This window comes from Poromitra crassiceps (assembly GCF_964638095.1).
Source record: "Poromitra crassiceps genome assembly, contig: HAP1_SCAFFOLD_238, whole genome shotgun sequence".
Taxonomy (NCBI): Eukaryota; Metazoa; Chordata; class Actinopteri; order Beryciformes; family Melamphaidae; genus Poromitra; species Poromitra crassiceps.
In genome coordinates, this window is record NW_028152155.1 from 7,501 (window position 1) to 22,306 (window position 14,806).

Below are 14,806 nucleotides of genomic sequence, written 5' to 3' on the forward strand. Positions count from 1 at the left end.
TTCTTCACACTATTCTAATTTCTTGAAATACTGTTTTGGGGGTTTTCTGGAGTTGTAGGCCAAAATTATGAAAAATGAAACAAATAAAGGCTAGAAATATTTCACTTTGTATGTAATGAATCTATCATCTATGAAAGTTTCACTTTTTGAAAGGAATTATGGGAAAAAACTAACTTTTCCATGATATTCAATTTTTTTGGAAAGGATCTGTATACATCATACTGTATACCAGTGGTTCTAAAACTTTTTCACATCAAGGACCCCTAAACTGACAGACATTTGAAAAGATTTTGTGTCAGGGTCTCCCATGTGATACGATTTTTGCTTTTAGATGTTTTATTACAGAAAGTGTATGAAACCCATCACCAAAATAGTCACACATTCTGTCATTGTGTTACTTATGGATGGAATTATAGTGAAAATAAATGATTCGCCTTTTTTCTGGGGACCCCCTGGAACCCCCTCAAGGACCCCTGGGGGTCCCCGGAGCCCACTGTGAGAACCACTGCTGTACATGTACACTACATCATATACATCATATACATCATATACATGATCAAAGACTTGGGACAGTCACACTCCTCCTTCATCTCTTTGTCCCGTCCTCTTTCTGCGTTCAGCTTCCTCTGAGCGATGATGAGCGCTCCCTCCACATGAAGCGAGGGTTGCTGGTTCAACGCCTGGAGCCGGGCGACACGGGCCTCTACACCTGCAGCAGCCAGGAGCACTCCTACAGCCAAGTGCTGGCCCGATACCGGCTGCACGTCATCCCCAACCACAGCCTGCACCCGGCCACAGGAGGACCCATCCTGCCGGGGAGGGTCCACCCAGGAGGGGTGGGCTTTGCTGGGCTGCTGCTCGGACAGGCGGGCCCCCCTAACACACCGGCGGCACACAGGAACTCCTGGCTGCTCCAGCAGCACCACCCCCAGCTTCCTCCCAGGAGCTACAAGGACATGCACATGGTGGGGAGCAACAGTCTGAGCGCGGACGACTACTGCGAGCACCTGTGGTACCGAGAGAAGCGCCGGCAGCAGAAGCTCCGCACTCTGAAGCTGAAACAGGAGAGCAGAAAAGCCCGGGTGAGGAGGAACTACCCTCCGGCGGAGAGTCCCATCTAGGCACCCTGTCTGTCTGTGGGGCCCAATGGAGGGGAGATACTAGATCCTATACTGTATGCCGAGCAGAGGGAGAAGATACTAACGTCACTGTGTCAGTCACCCTCCACTTCTAATTGTCTTTAGTCGGTCACATCCAGTCTGATGCACTTTCCGGTCTTTTCGTGAGGTATTCATTTCAGCGAACAGCGAGTGTTGCGGAATTACTTTATAGACTATGAGTCAATCTACATGTCAAATGTCACATGAGTACCTGGCCATTGAACTGTCCAAATAGTCGAGGAAATGGACTCTGATGAGAGAAAGTGGCGGGACGAGCTTGAGCTATGTTCCACAAATGACTGCTAACGCCTTAACTGCTTTATTTACGTTCGCATGACGCCAGGTGAGCAGCTCAGGGCTAGCCTAGCGCCATGCTAAGTGACCGGCGATCGCGTCCTTTTTCTGACTCTGGTAAAGACAAATGTAAAGTGAATGATAAACCGATATATTGGTAGAAAGATGAGAAGTTAAACTTGAGTTTTATACCATTAACCTGGTTGTAAACATTACCTGGTCAGAACAGTAGCTAACCGTAGCTGTCCGACTTTGGACAATAGCTGCAAAACTGAGCGACTCAGGACACAGTTTGGCTACATCATAACTGTTTAATAAATAGCCTATTGCCAGCTGACGAGAGTATTTGCCCAAAAAGACTGACAGCAACACTGCTAACACTCCCTAACCCCCCCCCCCTCCCCCAAATGCACACCTCTATCTTAGTTTATACTAAGGAAAAGGGAATGGAGATGTAGTCCCCATATTGGCTTGTTAGCTCTGTACGCATTCATTCTTGTAGCCACAGGAAACAGTTGGCTACAAGTTTGAACTAAAATTCTGAATTTAAAGAGTAACTACCGGTAAACCACAAACCCAAATCTGTGTAAAGCCTGACATCTAATGGTAAAAGCCTGCTACTAAGATCGCCATCTGCTATTGGCTGATATTTTGTCACCTTCTTTAGAGTACAACTACAGGTGGTGACATCACCTGGCTGGCACCAAAGATCAGCCAAATAGTAGACGTCAGTTTCAGTAGAATAGTTTTTACGCCTCCGCCGGCGATAGTCACAGCCGTGCTGATATCCCGTAACAGATAGTCACAGCCGTGCTGATATCCTGTAACAGATAGTCACAGCCATGCTGATATCCTGTAACAGATAGTCACAGCCGTGCTGATATCCCGTAACAGATAGTCACAGCCGTGCTGATATCCTGTAACAGATAGTCACAGCCATGCTGATATCCCGTAACAGATAGTCACAGCCGTGCTGATATCCCGTAACAGATAGTCACAGCCGTGCTGATATCCTGTAACAGATAGTCACAGCCGTGCTGATATCCTGTAACAGATAGTCACAGCCATGCTGATATCCTGTAACAGATAGTCACAGCCATGCTGATATCCCGTAACAGATAGTCACAGCCGTGCTGATATCCCGTAACAGATAGTCACAGCCGTGCTGATATCCCGTAACAGATAGTCACAGCCGTGCTGATATCCCGTAACAGATAGTCACAGCCGTGCTGATATCCCGTAACAGATAGTCACAGCCGTGCTGATATCCCGTAACAGATAGTCACAGCCGTGCTGATATCCCGTAACAGATAGTCACAGCCGTGCTGATATCCCGTAACAGATAGTCACAGCCGTGCTGATATCCCGTAACAGCACGACCTCCAGTGTGATGTTCCTTTGGTATCAGTTGTAAAAGCTGTTCATCAAGTGATCTAATCAAGTCATTTTTAAGTCATTTAGAGACGACAGATTATTTTTGTGTTATCTGTCTCCACCAACAAAAAAAAGGTTCCCTCAGGATTGCACTACCAGGTGTTGCCAAGCAACCGGTAAACTTGCTGCCTGCAGTTCCCCAAGATTAGATATAAGAGGTGACCACTGTCTTGTGTTTGTCCAATCCACTGTCATGTTTCATTGTTTGAACCAATCCACTGTCATGTTTCATTGTTTCACACAGACTGATTTGATGCATGTATTGATCTGGTTTGTGGGCAATGTAAAGCCCTTCTGCATAGGTAGGATCTGTAATCTAGGCCTTAGTGCAAATGCACACATGAAATGGACTCTTGCTTCAAAATGTGTTCTGTATAGCTTATTAATTCTGCCATGTAACTAATAATTATTCTTCATGTCACTGTATATTATAGAACTTTATTTTTTATAGTTATTTTCTTTATATACTAGATACTAGTAACTTTATCTTATGTAAAATATATTAAAAAAAAATAACAATTCTGTCTTGTTTATATGAACTTGTGTTTCCCTTAGAAAATGTATGCCTAGGTTATTTAACTCCACAACACTCTCATAAGCCATGAGATCAACAACTGTGTAATTAAACTAATTAAACTGTGTTATTTGTGAGTGAGCCACAAAATGATAAGTACCAAGTAAAATAAAAACATTAAAAGGTTTTTCATTTATTTTGCAATACAATGCTTTGTTATTCCAGCTTTAGAAAACTAAACCTGAATTTCTGTTGAGTTTGTTCCCATGTTAAAATAGATCTTAGTACTCATCCTGGTGTTATTGCTACGACTATTGCCTACTGTTACCACTATAATATTGTATTGTTTAATTGTTGTTGTATAGCACTTTATATAAAAATCAATCTGAAATGAAAAAGGTACAGATTCAGCACAACCCTTTGACACCATTTGTATCCACAGCACCAGTAAGCATAACAACAAACACACCTCACACCATAAGCTTAAAGGGATACTCCACTTTTTCTGGAGTTTTCTCATTTGCCACATCCCCCCCACATAACCAAGATACACCATGCCTTACCGGCACTGTCCGCTCAGTTTACAGTGAGCTACAGTCGTGAAGTTAGTATCGCCATAGAATGGAGGCTAATGGTACAGCTGGACCAATATGTGGGGGTGCGAAGAAAATAGTCGATTTTCATGACTTCACTTTTTAAATGTTTTTAAGTGTCCATTATTCTGATCAATACAATCACTTATAAATCATTGATTAAAAACACAGTCGTGGTGTTTGCTGTCCTTTCAACTTCAGTTGTATGTTCCTAATTGGCTTTCCACTGGAAGACGTGCTCATTGTCAAGTTCATGGGAAAGTGAAGGGAAAATGTTTATAACTGACACTGCTTCTCTAGCAGTCTGTGTAACAATATAGAGCAGTGGTTCTCAAACCGTTGCACGTCAAGGACCCCTAAACTGACAAATTAGACCACAGACCCCCATTGGATAAGCCTTTGTCCCAGGGTCCCCCATCTGATAACATGTTAGCGTTTGTGATGACTCCTGGCCCTGTCTTGCAGGAGCCATGGTTGGGGTTGTTAGGCTGTTTGGGTGAGCCTGGGCCTGGTGTACTCATTGGGCTCAGAGTGATATAGAAGAGAGAGTGGTAACAATGGAAGTCTAAAATGCGTGGCTCATGTAGCGTGTGTTCCAGGAGGTATGTTTGAATTCATAAAATCAAGCTGATAATATACAATTTGATTCTGTAAATGTATATGTGCACTTTGGGGGTAACCTTACTGTAGGAGCCATTTATGTTTGTTGTTGGCATCAATGGCATGTCATATTATTTTATTTAGATTATCTTGCAATATTATTTTTAGACACTTGGTGGCGACGTAATTAGGCACAGGTGAGGGAGAGCTCACAGAGTTCTCACCAGACCAGACAGACCTCAGACCAGAGCAGCATTGGAAACTTGGATTGGAAACAAATTGATATGTATATGTCTCTACAATACTGACTAAACTGCAATCATTGTCTGGAAAATCAGTTTGTTATTGGGTGTTAGATCACTCCAACCTACCTGTGTATTATGGGGAGTCTAATGGACATTGGAAAGTTAAAAAAAATGGCCATAACACCCCAAAATGAAAGTGAGACATGGTATGACATGGTATGACATGGTAGGTGAATAGGGTAAAAAGAAAAAAACTATCAGCATGACACATCCCCAGTTGATTACTTACATTAAGACAATAGGCTACTTTTTCAATAAAAGTTTTCGGAAAGCTTATGTTTAAATATGCAAATGAGACATATACTAAAATATGTGCTAATTTGCATACATTTCCAGAACAGAAATCTGAACATTGGATGAAGCCAGGTTCAAAATTCTTATTTCATTTAGTTGACATATTAGAGCCAAGGGTTTTTACAGAGGTAATCTCCTTTTATCTATCAAACAGAAAATACTGTCAAAAGTTATAAAAAAGAAACACATTTTCACCATGTTTTTAGGAATTTAATAAATAAATTAAAATGGCCTTTAAAAAAATCCAAACAAAGTCAATCAAATTAGTGAATTCAACAAGTTATTTATAAATTTTAAATAAATATATATTTACAAATTTACAAACAGGGCAGGGAATAGTGACTCATACAATACAATTACAAACACATTACAAAACTATTTACATTGGAGCAGTGTTGGGACTTAACTACTTTTTGCAGTAACTAGTAATTTAACTAATTACTTTTTCAAATGTATTAACTCAATTAGTTACTGAAATAGTAACTGGACTAGTTACTAGTTACTTTAGGACATGAAAATAATGGACAACTTCATAGGATTATCCGCTTTCTGATCCTTAGACCTCTAGTCCAGAGAGAGAAGCCACCTCCCTGCCTGGAGAAAATGTTCCACACGCTGCAGCTGCAGCCAGAGCCCCAGAGACTAATGACCTTGAGTAGGCTATAAGCCTCCCCAATAAGCAAATGTTCAAGTATCCCATGCAGGTACAATGATAGATACAATTTGACAGTATGTCTTGTCGCACACTGTGCCACAGCAACACTAAATAATGTGTACATTAAGATACAATTTGACAGTACTGTATGTCTTATCGCACACTGTGCCACAGCAACACTAAATAATGTGTACATTAATAAGACAATTTGACAGTACTGTATGTATTATTGCACACTGTGCCACAGCAACACTAAATAATGTGTACATTAATAAGACAATTTAACAGTATGTCTTATCACACACTGTGCCACAGCAACACTAAATAATGTGTACATTAATAAGACAATTTAACAGTATGTCTTATCGCACACTGTGCCACAGCAACACTAAATAATGTGTACATTAATAAGACAATTTAACAGTATGTCTTATCGCACACTGTGCCACAGCAACACTAAATAATGTGTACATTAATAAGACAATTTAACAGTATGTCTTGTCGAACACTGTGCCACAGCAACACTAAATAATGTGTACATTAATAAGACAATTTAACAGTATGTCTTATCGCACACTGTGCCACAGCAACACTAAATAATGTGTACATTAATAAGACAATTTGACAGTACTGTATGTATTATTGCACACTGTGCCACAGCAACACTAAATAATGTGTACATTAATAAGACAATTTAACAGTATGTCTTATCGCACACTGTGCCACAGCAACACTAAATAATGTGTACATTAATAAGACAATTTAACAGTATGTCTTATCGCACACTGTGCCACAGCAACACTAAATAATGTGTACATTAAGATACAATTTAACAGTATGTCTTATCACACACTGTGCCACAGCAACACTAAATAATGTGTACATTAATAAGACAATTTAACAGTATGTCTTGTCGCACACTGTGCCACAGCAACACTAAATAATGTGTACATTAATAAAACAATTTAACAGTATGTCTTGTCGCACACTGTGCCACAGCAACACTAAATAACGTGTACATTAATAAGACAATTTAACAGTATGTCTTGTCGCACACTGTGCCACAGCAACACTAAATAATGTGTACATTAATAAAACAATTTGACAGTATGTCTTGTCGCACACTGTGTCACAGCAACACTAAAATAATGTGTACATTAATAAAACAATTTGACAGTATGTCTTGTCGCACACTGTGCCACAGCAACACTAAATAATGTGTACATTAATAAAACAATTTGACAGTATGTCTTGTCGCACACTGTGTCACAGCAACACTAAAATAATGTGTACATTAATAAAACAATTTAACAGTATGTCTTGTCGAACACTGTGCAACAGCAACAGTAAAATAATCTGTACATTAATAAGACAATTTGACAGTATGTCTTGTCGAACACTGTGCCACAACAACACTAAAATAATGTGTACATTAATAAGACAATCAAAGCAGACTCTTAAGAGTAACGCAGAAGTTACTTTCCCTAGTAACTAATTACTTGAAGTAACTAGTAACTCTAAAGTAATTAAATTACTTTTTGAGAAAAGTAACTAGCAACTGTAACTAATTACCCATTTTCAAAAACTATTTACATTGGAATATGTCCACATGTGGGAAAGGGGGGACACAGGTGCAGCGCACAGCGGCAGCACCTGGTGAGACGCAGAACTCCAGGCAGGAAGTGTCCCACAGCACTGGAGATCTCTCAGTACCTGTGTCACCTCAAGTCCTCAGGTGGAATCCACCTGATACCTCTCCAGAGAGCCAAACCTGCCCTGCGAGGGAACGAATCAAAATGCCCGAGATGAGCAACACCAAGGAATGGAACCAACTAGACGAAGACCTCGACAAAGTGCTAGGGGCCACGCTAGCAGGAACAGCTGAGCAGAAAGTCAATACACTAAAAGGATGGCGAGCATGGCTGTTCCCGGTCGAAGTCGGCTGCAGAGGATTCCCTGCCCAGTCGGTAGGGAGAATGCTCACAGCCTTGGGAATAACGGGGAAGGAGAGAAAGACAGCAGCTCGCAGGATGGGGGAGGCAGCAGAGAGAGCCTCTTGCTGGCTATGGAGCAGGAGAGAGGAGCTGAGCTGGAAGCCAGGAGGAGGGGAGGGGCAGTGATTTGGACACCACTGACGACCCACCAGCGGGAGGGTGTCTCCCGGAGGGTCTCCATCGGTTCAGGGTCTAAACACCCAGTGACCTCAAGGACGGGGCTGATGCAGGATTGAGCTGGCGTATTTCTCCCTGATTGCCTGGAGGGACATACAAGGCATTAGATTAGGTCACACACACACACACACACACACACAAACACACAAAACATTTCATCTTATCGACACTGCACTGTTGGCAACCAGCTCACCTTGAACCCTGGTTCTCCCTGATTCGCAGCCACGACATTTCCGGTGATGCGCCGCATGATGGGTCTGAGGTGGGCGTCATCGTAACCCGAGTAGTGCTGGTCTGTGGGAGACTGCAACAAGAGAGGAGAGATCAAATCACTCATGTGTTGGTTGATTCTTTAAATCACATCATTTACCGTATGAACTCATGTTTACTTGCTTCAGTCAACCTTGGCCTCCATATGAAGCCCTATAAACTTCAGTATAAACTCACCCATGAGCGGCGTTCACGCAGCAGCTGGGCGAGGCAGAGCGAAGCAGCAGCTACTTCCGAGGGCCGGTAATGCACCATCTCGTAGTCTGGCAGGGTTAACTCCATCAGGTATTCTGCCAGCAGGTGCGTCTCTAGAGAGGACTAGACAGACACAAGACAGTCATAAAGTACTAGCCTGGTAACCAGCCCAAATTAATCCTATTCATTGTGTGTGTGTGTGTGTGTGTGTGTGTGTGTGTGTGTGTAACTGTTGTAACTATTTAGTAGACAAACTCACCTGTGCAGCCTTTGAAGCCCTCTTCAGGAAGTGTGTTGGCAGAGGGCGTCCAAGGTCAAAATGTAGGGTCCTCAGTATGATCCGCTCCACTTGGCGAATCTGTGGCCCTGTGACGGTGTTTTTGGTCATGGAGGCAAGTTCCTTCACCTTTGGCCTGGAGATGCGCAGTTCCTCGTATTTCGAGGCCAGCAGCATGGCGGCCAGACCAACAAGCTCCAGCTTATTGGGAGCCACTTGCTTAACCTGCAACACATTAAAAAAGAGTGTTAGCTAGTTCACAGAAACATAGTTGACAGAAAGCGAAACCAGAAACCTTTTTAAAACAGTTTGTAGCCTACCTGTAGAAAACGGTCCAAGATGGCAATGGTGAGATACAAAGTCTCCTGCTGCAGCCCCAAGTTGTAGTGACCCTGGATCAGCCAGTTAACTAGATCGGCTCGCATGCGTTCATTGATGAGGTGACCCTGCAGATAGTCAGCCCGCACAGCCTGCTGCTCCTGTGTGGAGACACAACCAAATGGTCATATAAAATACACAGTCACATCCGAAGAAAGAGAAGAGCAGCTCAAAATAAACTCATCTGGGTGGTATTAGATTATAAATAAACTAATCATCCATCAATCAATCAATCAATCCATCAATCCATCAATCAATCAAAAGCAAAGTAAGGAGCATGACTTACCTCAAGGAGGTGCAGATGGTCATAAATGTCTTTGACATATTCCGAGCAGAGCTGTGGCATGTCTCCATCGGGTTCATCAATATCCATTATGACCGTCTCATCGTGCTTCATGGCCACGTCAGCTGTTTCCCCCTCCGCCACCGGGGGCAGCGGCTCTTCCCGTGCTTCCACCTGGACTTGACCATGGACGGGTTGAACCCGTTTTCGGTTGACTTGGACTGGTCTGCTCTTCTGAAGGAGCCAAGTACAGTTAAATGTCACCCAGAGTCAAACATGCATACAACATACTGCTAGCTAGTTCAACACCACACATGTTACTGTTCTGTGCCCCTAAGCTGTTAGGAAGAACCATTCAAAAGAAAGAAAAGTAAAAAAAATACTGTCAGGATATGGCAGCTTTTCTCAACACATAGGGTGACCAGAGACAGACAGACAGACAGACAGAGAGAGAGTGTGTGTGTGTGTGTGTGTGTGTGTGTGTGTGTGTGTGTGTGTGTGTGTGTGTGTGTGTGTGTGTGTGTGTGTGTGTGTGTGTGTGTGTGTGTGTGTGTTTCGTGTGTGTGTGTGCGTGCGCGTGTGTTCTCTACCTGGCATTGCTTCCTGCCTTGATGGATGACCAGGCCTCTGGCGCTGGTCATCCTGGTCCAGCCACATGAACAGCGCCGCAGGACGAAGGAGCCGTCATTAGGCCTCCTGGCACGTCTCTGAGTCTGATGAGGAAAGACAACAGCACAATGACAAACACTTCCACTGCATTTTGACATTTCAGCTACGCAGCAGCTACATCTTCCTCACAATAAACCCTTTCCACATGTTACATCCACAGTAGGCTATACACAGAGAAGCACATACAAAGTTAATTTAGCCTGAATAAATTAAAATCACTCAAAATAAAGTACATGAAAGTAGGCTACATTAAACAGATAGCCCCCTGTGTCAACATCTCTTTTGGTAAAACACAGACATAGTTGAATGAAGTGATCGGGTACTGCCCCCTCGTGGCGCCGGCCGACACTGCGGGCAGCCGCTATCATTTTGGGGGAAAACCCCCATCCACCTGTTTAATGCACATTTTCAAATTGCGCACACAAAACCTGCTAGAAACGCTGCAAGAGCCGAAAAACCTCAAAATGGCGCAAAAAGGTTGGTAGAGGTAGGTGCAAAAGTTGCATTTTGAACAAACCTGACGTTATTCTCCAATCAAAAACCATGCACTTTGCACGATGATACTGGGCGAGCACTTCCAAAATTGAATTAGTCTAGCGTTAGATGTGTTGAAACGTCCAAAAATACAGCTAAACATGTGTATCACGCAACTGCTCCGTGAGAAAGTGTTGATATTTAAAGATAAACGTCGTCTAACCTTCGAGATATATCTTGCTGCTTGCACGAAGTACAACTGCATCCTTCCATCTACAGTAGAATGCAGGCAAAATAAACTTCCATCCACCTGTTTAATGCACATTTTCAAATTGCGCGCACAAAACCTGAGTATAAACGCTGCACAAATCGAAAAATATGCCGTTTGGACGATGCAACGCACTTCTACAATTTAATTAGCCTAGATGTGTTGAAACGTCCAAAATGCAGCTACACATGTGTCTCACTCACCTGCTCCATGACAAATTGTTTATCTTTACAGATAAAACCGTCGAAATGTAGTTGAAAAGTCGAGCTGTATTTTGCTTCTTGCACGAAATCGAGCTGTAGGGAGCTGCTTGCAGAAGTGACTGTCTTCTTCAGGTGTCCTGTAGAATGCCTGCAGCTGACCGGCGAGAGAGGCTATTTAAACCAGAGCGGGTTAGGCGAGCCTGGTCAGACCAATCAGCGCGCTTCCGGCAGCTGAACCCGGAAGGATTTTTATTACTGGAGGCTGTAAGCTAGCTAGCGTTAGCAATAGAGATTGATAAAAAATATTGCGATAGGCAGGAAACCGTAGAACATGTAATGATTGATTGTCCATACTACCAACAGGAAAGACAGATACTCAACAACAGATTGGAGAGCAATCGTATCAAGCTAGATTTAAAAGAAATATTGCAGTTGAATTCAGGGAATGTGGGATATAGGGATATATTTTTATTTCTAGAAGAAACTGGACTGTAGAAGAATATAGTCAGGATAGTGTAGTGTTTCAGAAAGCCATTCTGATCCACACTCCATTTCAGAAGGTGGCGGTAATGCACCATAAGTTGTTTGCCAACCGCCATAAAACGCTAGAAGAAGAAGAAGAAGAAGAAGAAGAAGAAGAGGAAGAGATTGATAAAATACTGAGGGATGCTTTTGCACAAAAGTTTTGTGCAAACTCAGACAATTGAGTGATAGTATGGACAATAATGTATTATGATCTGGAGCACGTTGGGTGGACACTTTATTTTTTATTTTTGGCATATAATTGAAATCTTTCACCTGTGGAGGGCAGATACAGTAGGTGGCGGTAATGCACCATTTAAGGATGCTATAACCGCCATAAAACCCAACAGAAGAAGAAGAAGAAAGCAAAGAGCGTCAAAGAGCGTGGAAGGAAAGAGACGTCACTCCGGCCATTTTTGGAAACCGAATGCGATGGGGCAATATGGCGATGGGGCAATATGGAGCTGCCATTTCTTTCCATAAAAGTTCTTTGGCGTTAGCAAGCAGTGCCAGCCGTAGGTGATTAGAAGTTGATATTAACTAGTAACTATTCAGCAGAAAGGAATCAGTTGAAATGGGATTTCACTGAAATGACTTACTGTATTTTCGTTTAAAAGGGAAGGGAAAAGACTGAATTGGAGAGAGAAAATACTGCACAATCCAAGATCAAATGAAGTAGCCTGCGTTATCCTGTCTGTGGAAGGCAGTAACACTCCCAGTCTACCGCAAAATAAGGCAGAAGAAGAGGCCAAATATGGAATAGAGTAGACAGTACACCTAGACACGTATCAGTTTTGTTATGATATAATATCTGTTGTTGTTCTTGAATGTCAGTGTGTAACTATCAGTCGAGTCGACTCATCCACTGACTTGGACTTGGGCAATTCTGGACTAGTAACTCGCTTGTTCACAGACAAGCAGTTGTCTGCCTGCAGCAGCAGCCAGTCCAAATGACCAGCAGCTTGTCTGGTCAGAGAAGATGCTGCAACTTCTCCGCAGAATGAATCACTTCTATTCACCAGGTAGGAGCATGGATGTAGGCCTGACATCATGTGAGACTACTCCTGTGGTACTCACGACAGTTCTGTCGCAAAACAGTAGTTTCCTGTAGTACTCAAGCATCATTTTGCTGCTTGTTGTTAGTGGAAGAAGCTGTCAAAACACTACTGCTTTACTAGAGATAGCCTACTATTGTTTGTATAGTGGTCACAACACAAGACTACACATTTTAAGTAGTGATCAATAGTGTTCTTTATTGGGTTGTTTATACAGTCATAAACTCATTCTTAGAAGCCATACCCATTTTGGAGAAAACATGGTTAATGTTTACAAACTACGATGAATCAAATAAGCAAAGGTCATTTCTCATATAGGCTATATCATCTCATTTATCTGGTAGATGTTGTTCATGCACCGATCATTATGCATTTTACAGTTCAATCAAATCGAATATATAATTTGTACCAATGGTGTTGTAGCACGACCACATAAAGCAAGACAGATAAAACAGACACAGGAGTAAGTGTCACAAGATTAGCGTCTGTCCTTAACTGTTCTGCCCGTCACTCTCCACAGGCTCCTGTCGTGCCAGCTGTTGTCGCTTTGAGGTCGCCGGACAACAAGTGGGTTGGATTCCTCCCCAGTTTGCCTCCGTGCTGTCGCGTTACCAGCCCGACGCAGGGCGGTGCCATCTCTCTGTGCCAGAGTCTGGAGTCGTACGAGAGCAGGTCAGAGGCTGTGGATGCTGTGCTGCAGACTGTGAGTCAAGAAGCCTCACTGAGAGCTGCCTCAGAGGATGGAGAGATGAGGTCAGCATGCAGGGGTGAACTCATCAATTAAACTGAGGAATTGGACTTGTGGGGGGGGGGGGGGGGTCTACAGGAGACAGAATTGCAATTGAACAGGAATACCAGGAAGTTTAATTTAATTCTGTGTATTATTTTTGTGTTTTTAATACATATCTGAGATTATCAATACTATTAATTAATACACAGGACAAGATGTTACTATCCCTTGTGCCAAAATCCGAGGAAAAACACATTTAGAAGCCCAATCCAGAATAAAACAAGCTAACAGGCTAACAAACTAATAAACAACTACCCAGTCCAGGTGATACAGGACCACCAACTTGGACACACCACATGAACATTGGACAGGTAATTGTGAGCCCACAAACAGAAGGAGAACCAACCAACCAATAACTGTTTTGCACCTGTGTTAAGAAATTCACCCTTTGCTGTTATACCTGAGCAGCTGGTTCTTGTGTTATGGCATTATGATTATGACCAAGTTGAAATCCTGTTTGTTTTTTGCTTTTTTTCCCTGCTCCCAGTCTTAGCGAAGCAGGTGAGTGCAGCCATACAGGAGATGAAGGAGGAGAGCCAGCAGATGATGAGGGAGAAGAAGGTGACCATCCCTGAGTTGTTCCGCTCCCCCCTCTCTACCTCCAGCCCATCTTCATCACTATCATGCTGCAGCTCTCGCAGCAGCTGTCTGGAATCAACGCTGTAAGTCAAAGGGACAAAGAGAGGCCATTTACACCTGGCATTAACATGCGTTTTCTGTCATCAGATTGCAATCAGATTGTACTTGGCCACTTGAAAGTACAGGTGTAAACGCCCCCCAAGACACATTGAAGACGGATTGCAATCTGATCGGCCAAACCACCTCCGGAGGTGGTCAGGGACGCATTGTGTACGCATTGAACACAAGTGTAAATGCAATGTGTCCTCTCAATCTGGATACAGCAACTGTATGCGGATTGAGAGGACACCCATTTTAGGTGATCAGATTGCAATCTGCAATCAACCCAGATTGCAATCTGATGACAGAAAACGCATGTTAATGCCAGGTGTAAATGGCCTCTCTAGGGTTGGAAACTGTTACATCTTACTTCAATGCCAGATGAATGAGAGCCAGACAATGTACACAATCAAAAGAACGTGTTTGAGTCTTTCAGTTTTGTTCTGAAACTAAACAAGTTGTCTCTGTGGTCGGCTGTAGGTCATCTACTACTCCACTGGGATCTTTGAGCGAGCAGGAGTGTCTCAGTCTGTCTATGCCGCCATCGGGCTCGGCGTGGTCAACACCGCCTTCACTGTGGTTTCTGTAAGTCCAAGGAGGAAGATGTTGACATTTAAGGGGCACGGTGACGCAGTGGTAGCGCTGTCGCCTCACAGCAAGAAGGTCCTGGGTTCAATTCCTGCCTGGGATGCTGTGGGCACTGAGGATGTGTCCCCATCCCCAT

At 43.1% G+C, this 14,806-nt stretch overlaps 2 protein-coding genes across 2 annotated transcripts in view; one reads left to right on the forward strand and one right to left on the reverse strand.

The window, feature by feature from the left end:
• The window catches only part of LOC310770821 (semaphorin-3D-like), a gene marked incomplete at both ends in the record, with an annotated part of 7,527 nt that extends 6,406 nt beyond the window's left edge, over positions 1-1,121 (forward strand). Inside the window, one exon of the mRNA XM_083663534.1 lies at positions 621-1,121. Coding sequence (XP_083519660.1) covers positions 621-1,121 — 501 coding nt within the window. The remainder of the gene's footprint in view (positions 1-620) is intronic.
• Positions 1,122-8,052: 6,931 nt separating this feature from the next.
• On the reverse strand, positions 8,053-11,046 carry LOC310770824 (G2/mitotic-specific cyclin-B2-like; the record flags this gene model as incomplete). Its single annotated transcript, XM_083663536.1, has 8 exons — positions 8,053-8,103; positions 8,214-8,324; positions 8,468-8,608; positions 8,745-8,987; positions 9,083-9,241; positions 9,427-9,657; positions 10,044-10,136; positions 11,038-11,046. The coding sequence occupies 8 exons, from the start codon at positions 11,044-11,046 to the stop codon at positions 8,053-8,055; spliced, it is 1,038 nt and encodes a 345-aa protein (XP_083519662.1).
• Positions 11,047-14,806: the final 3,760 nt, after the last annotated feature.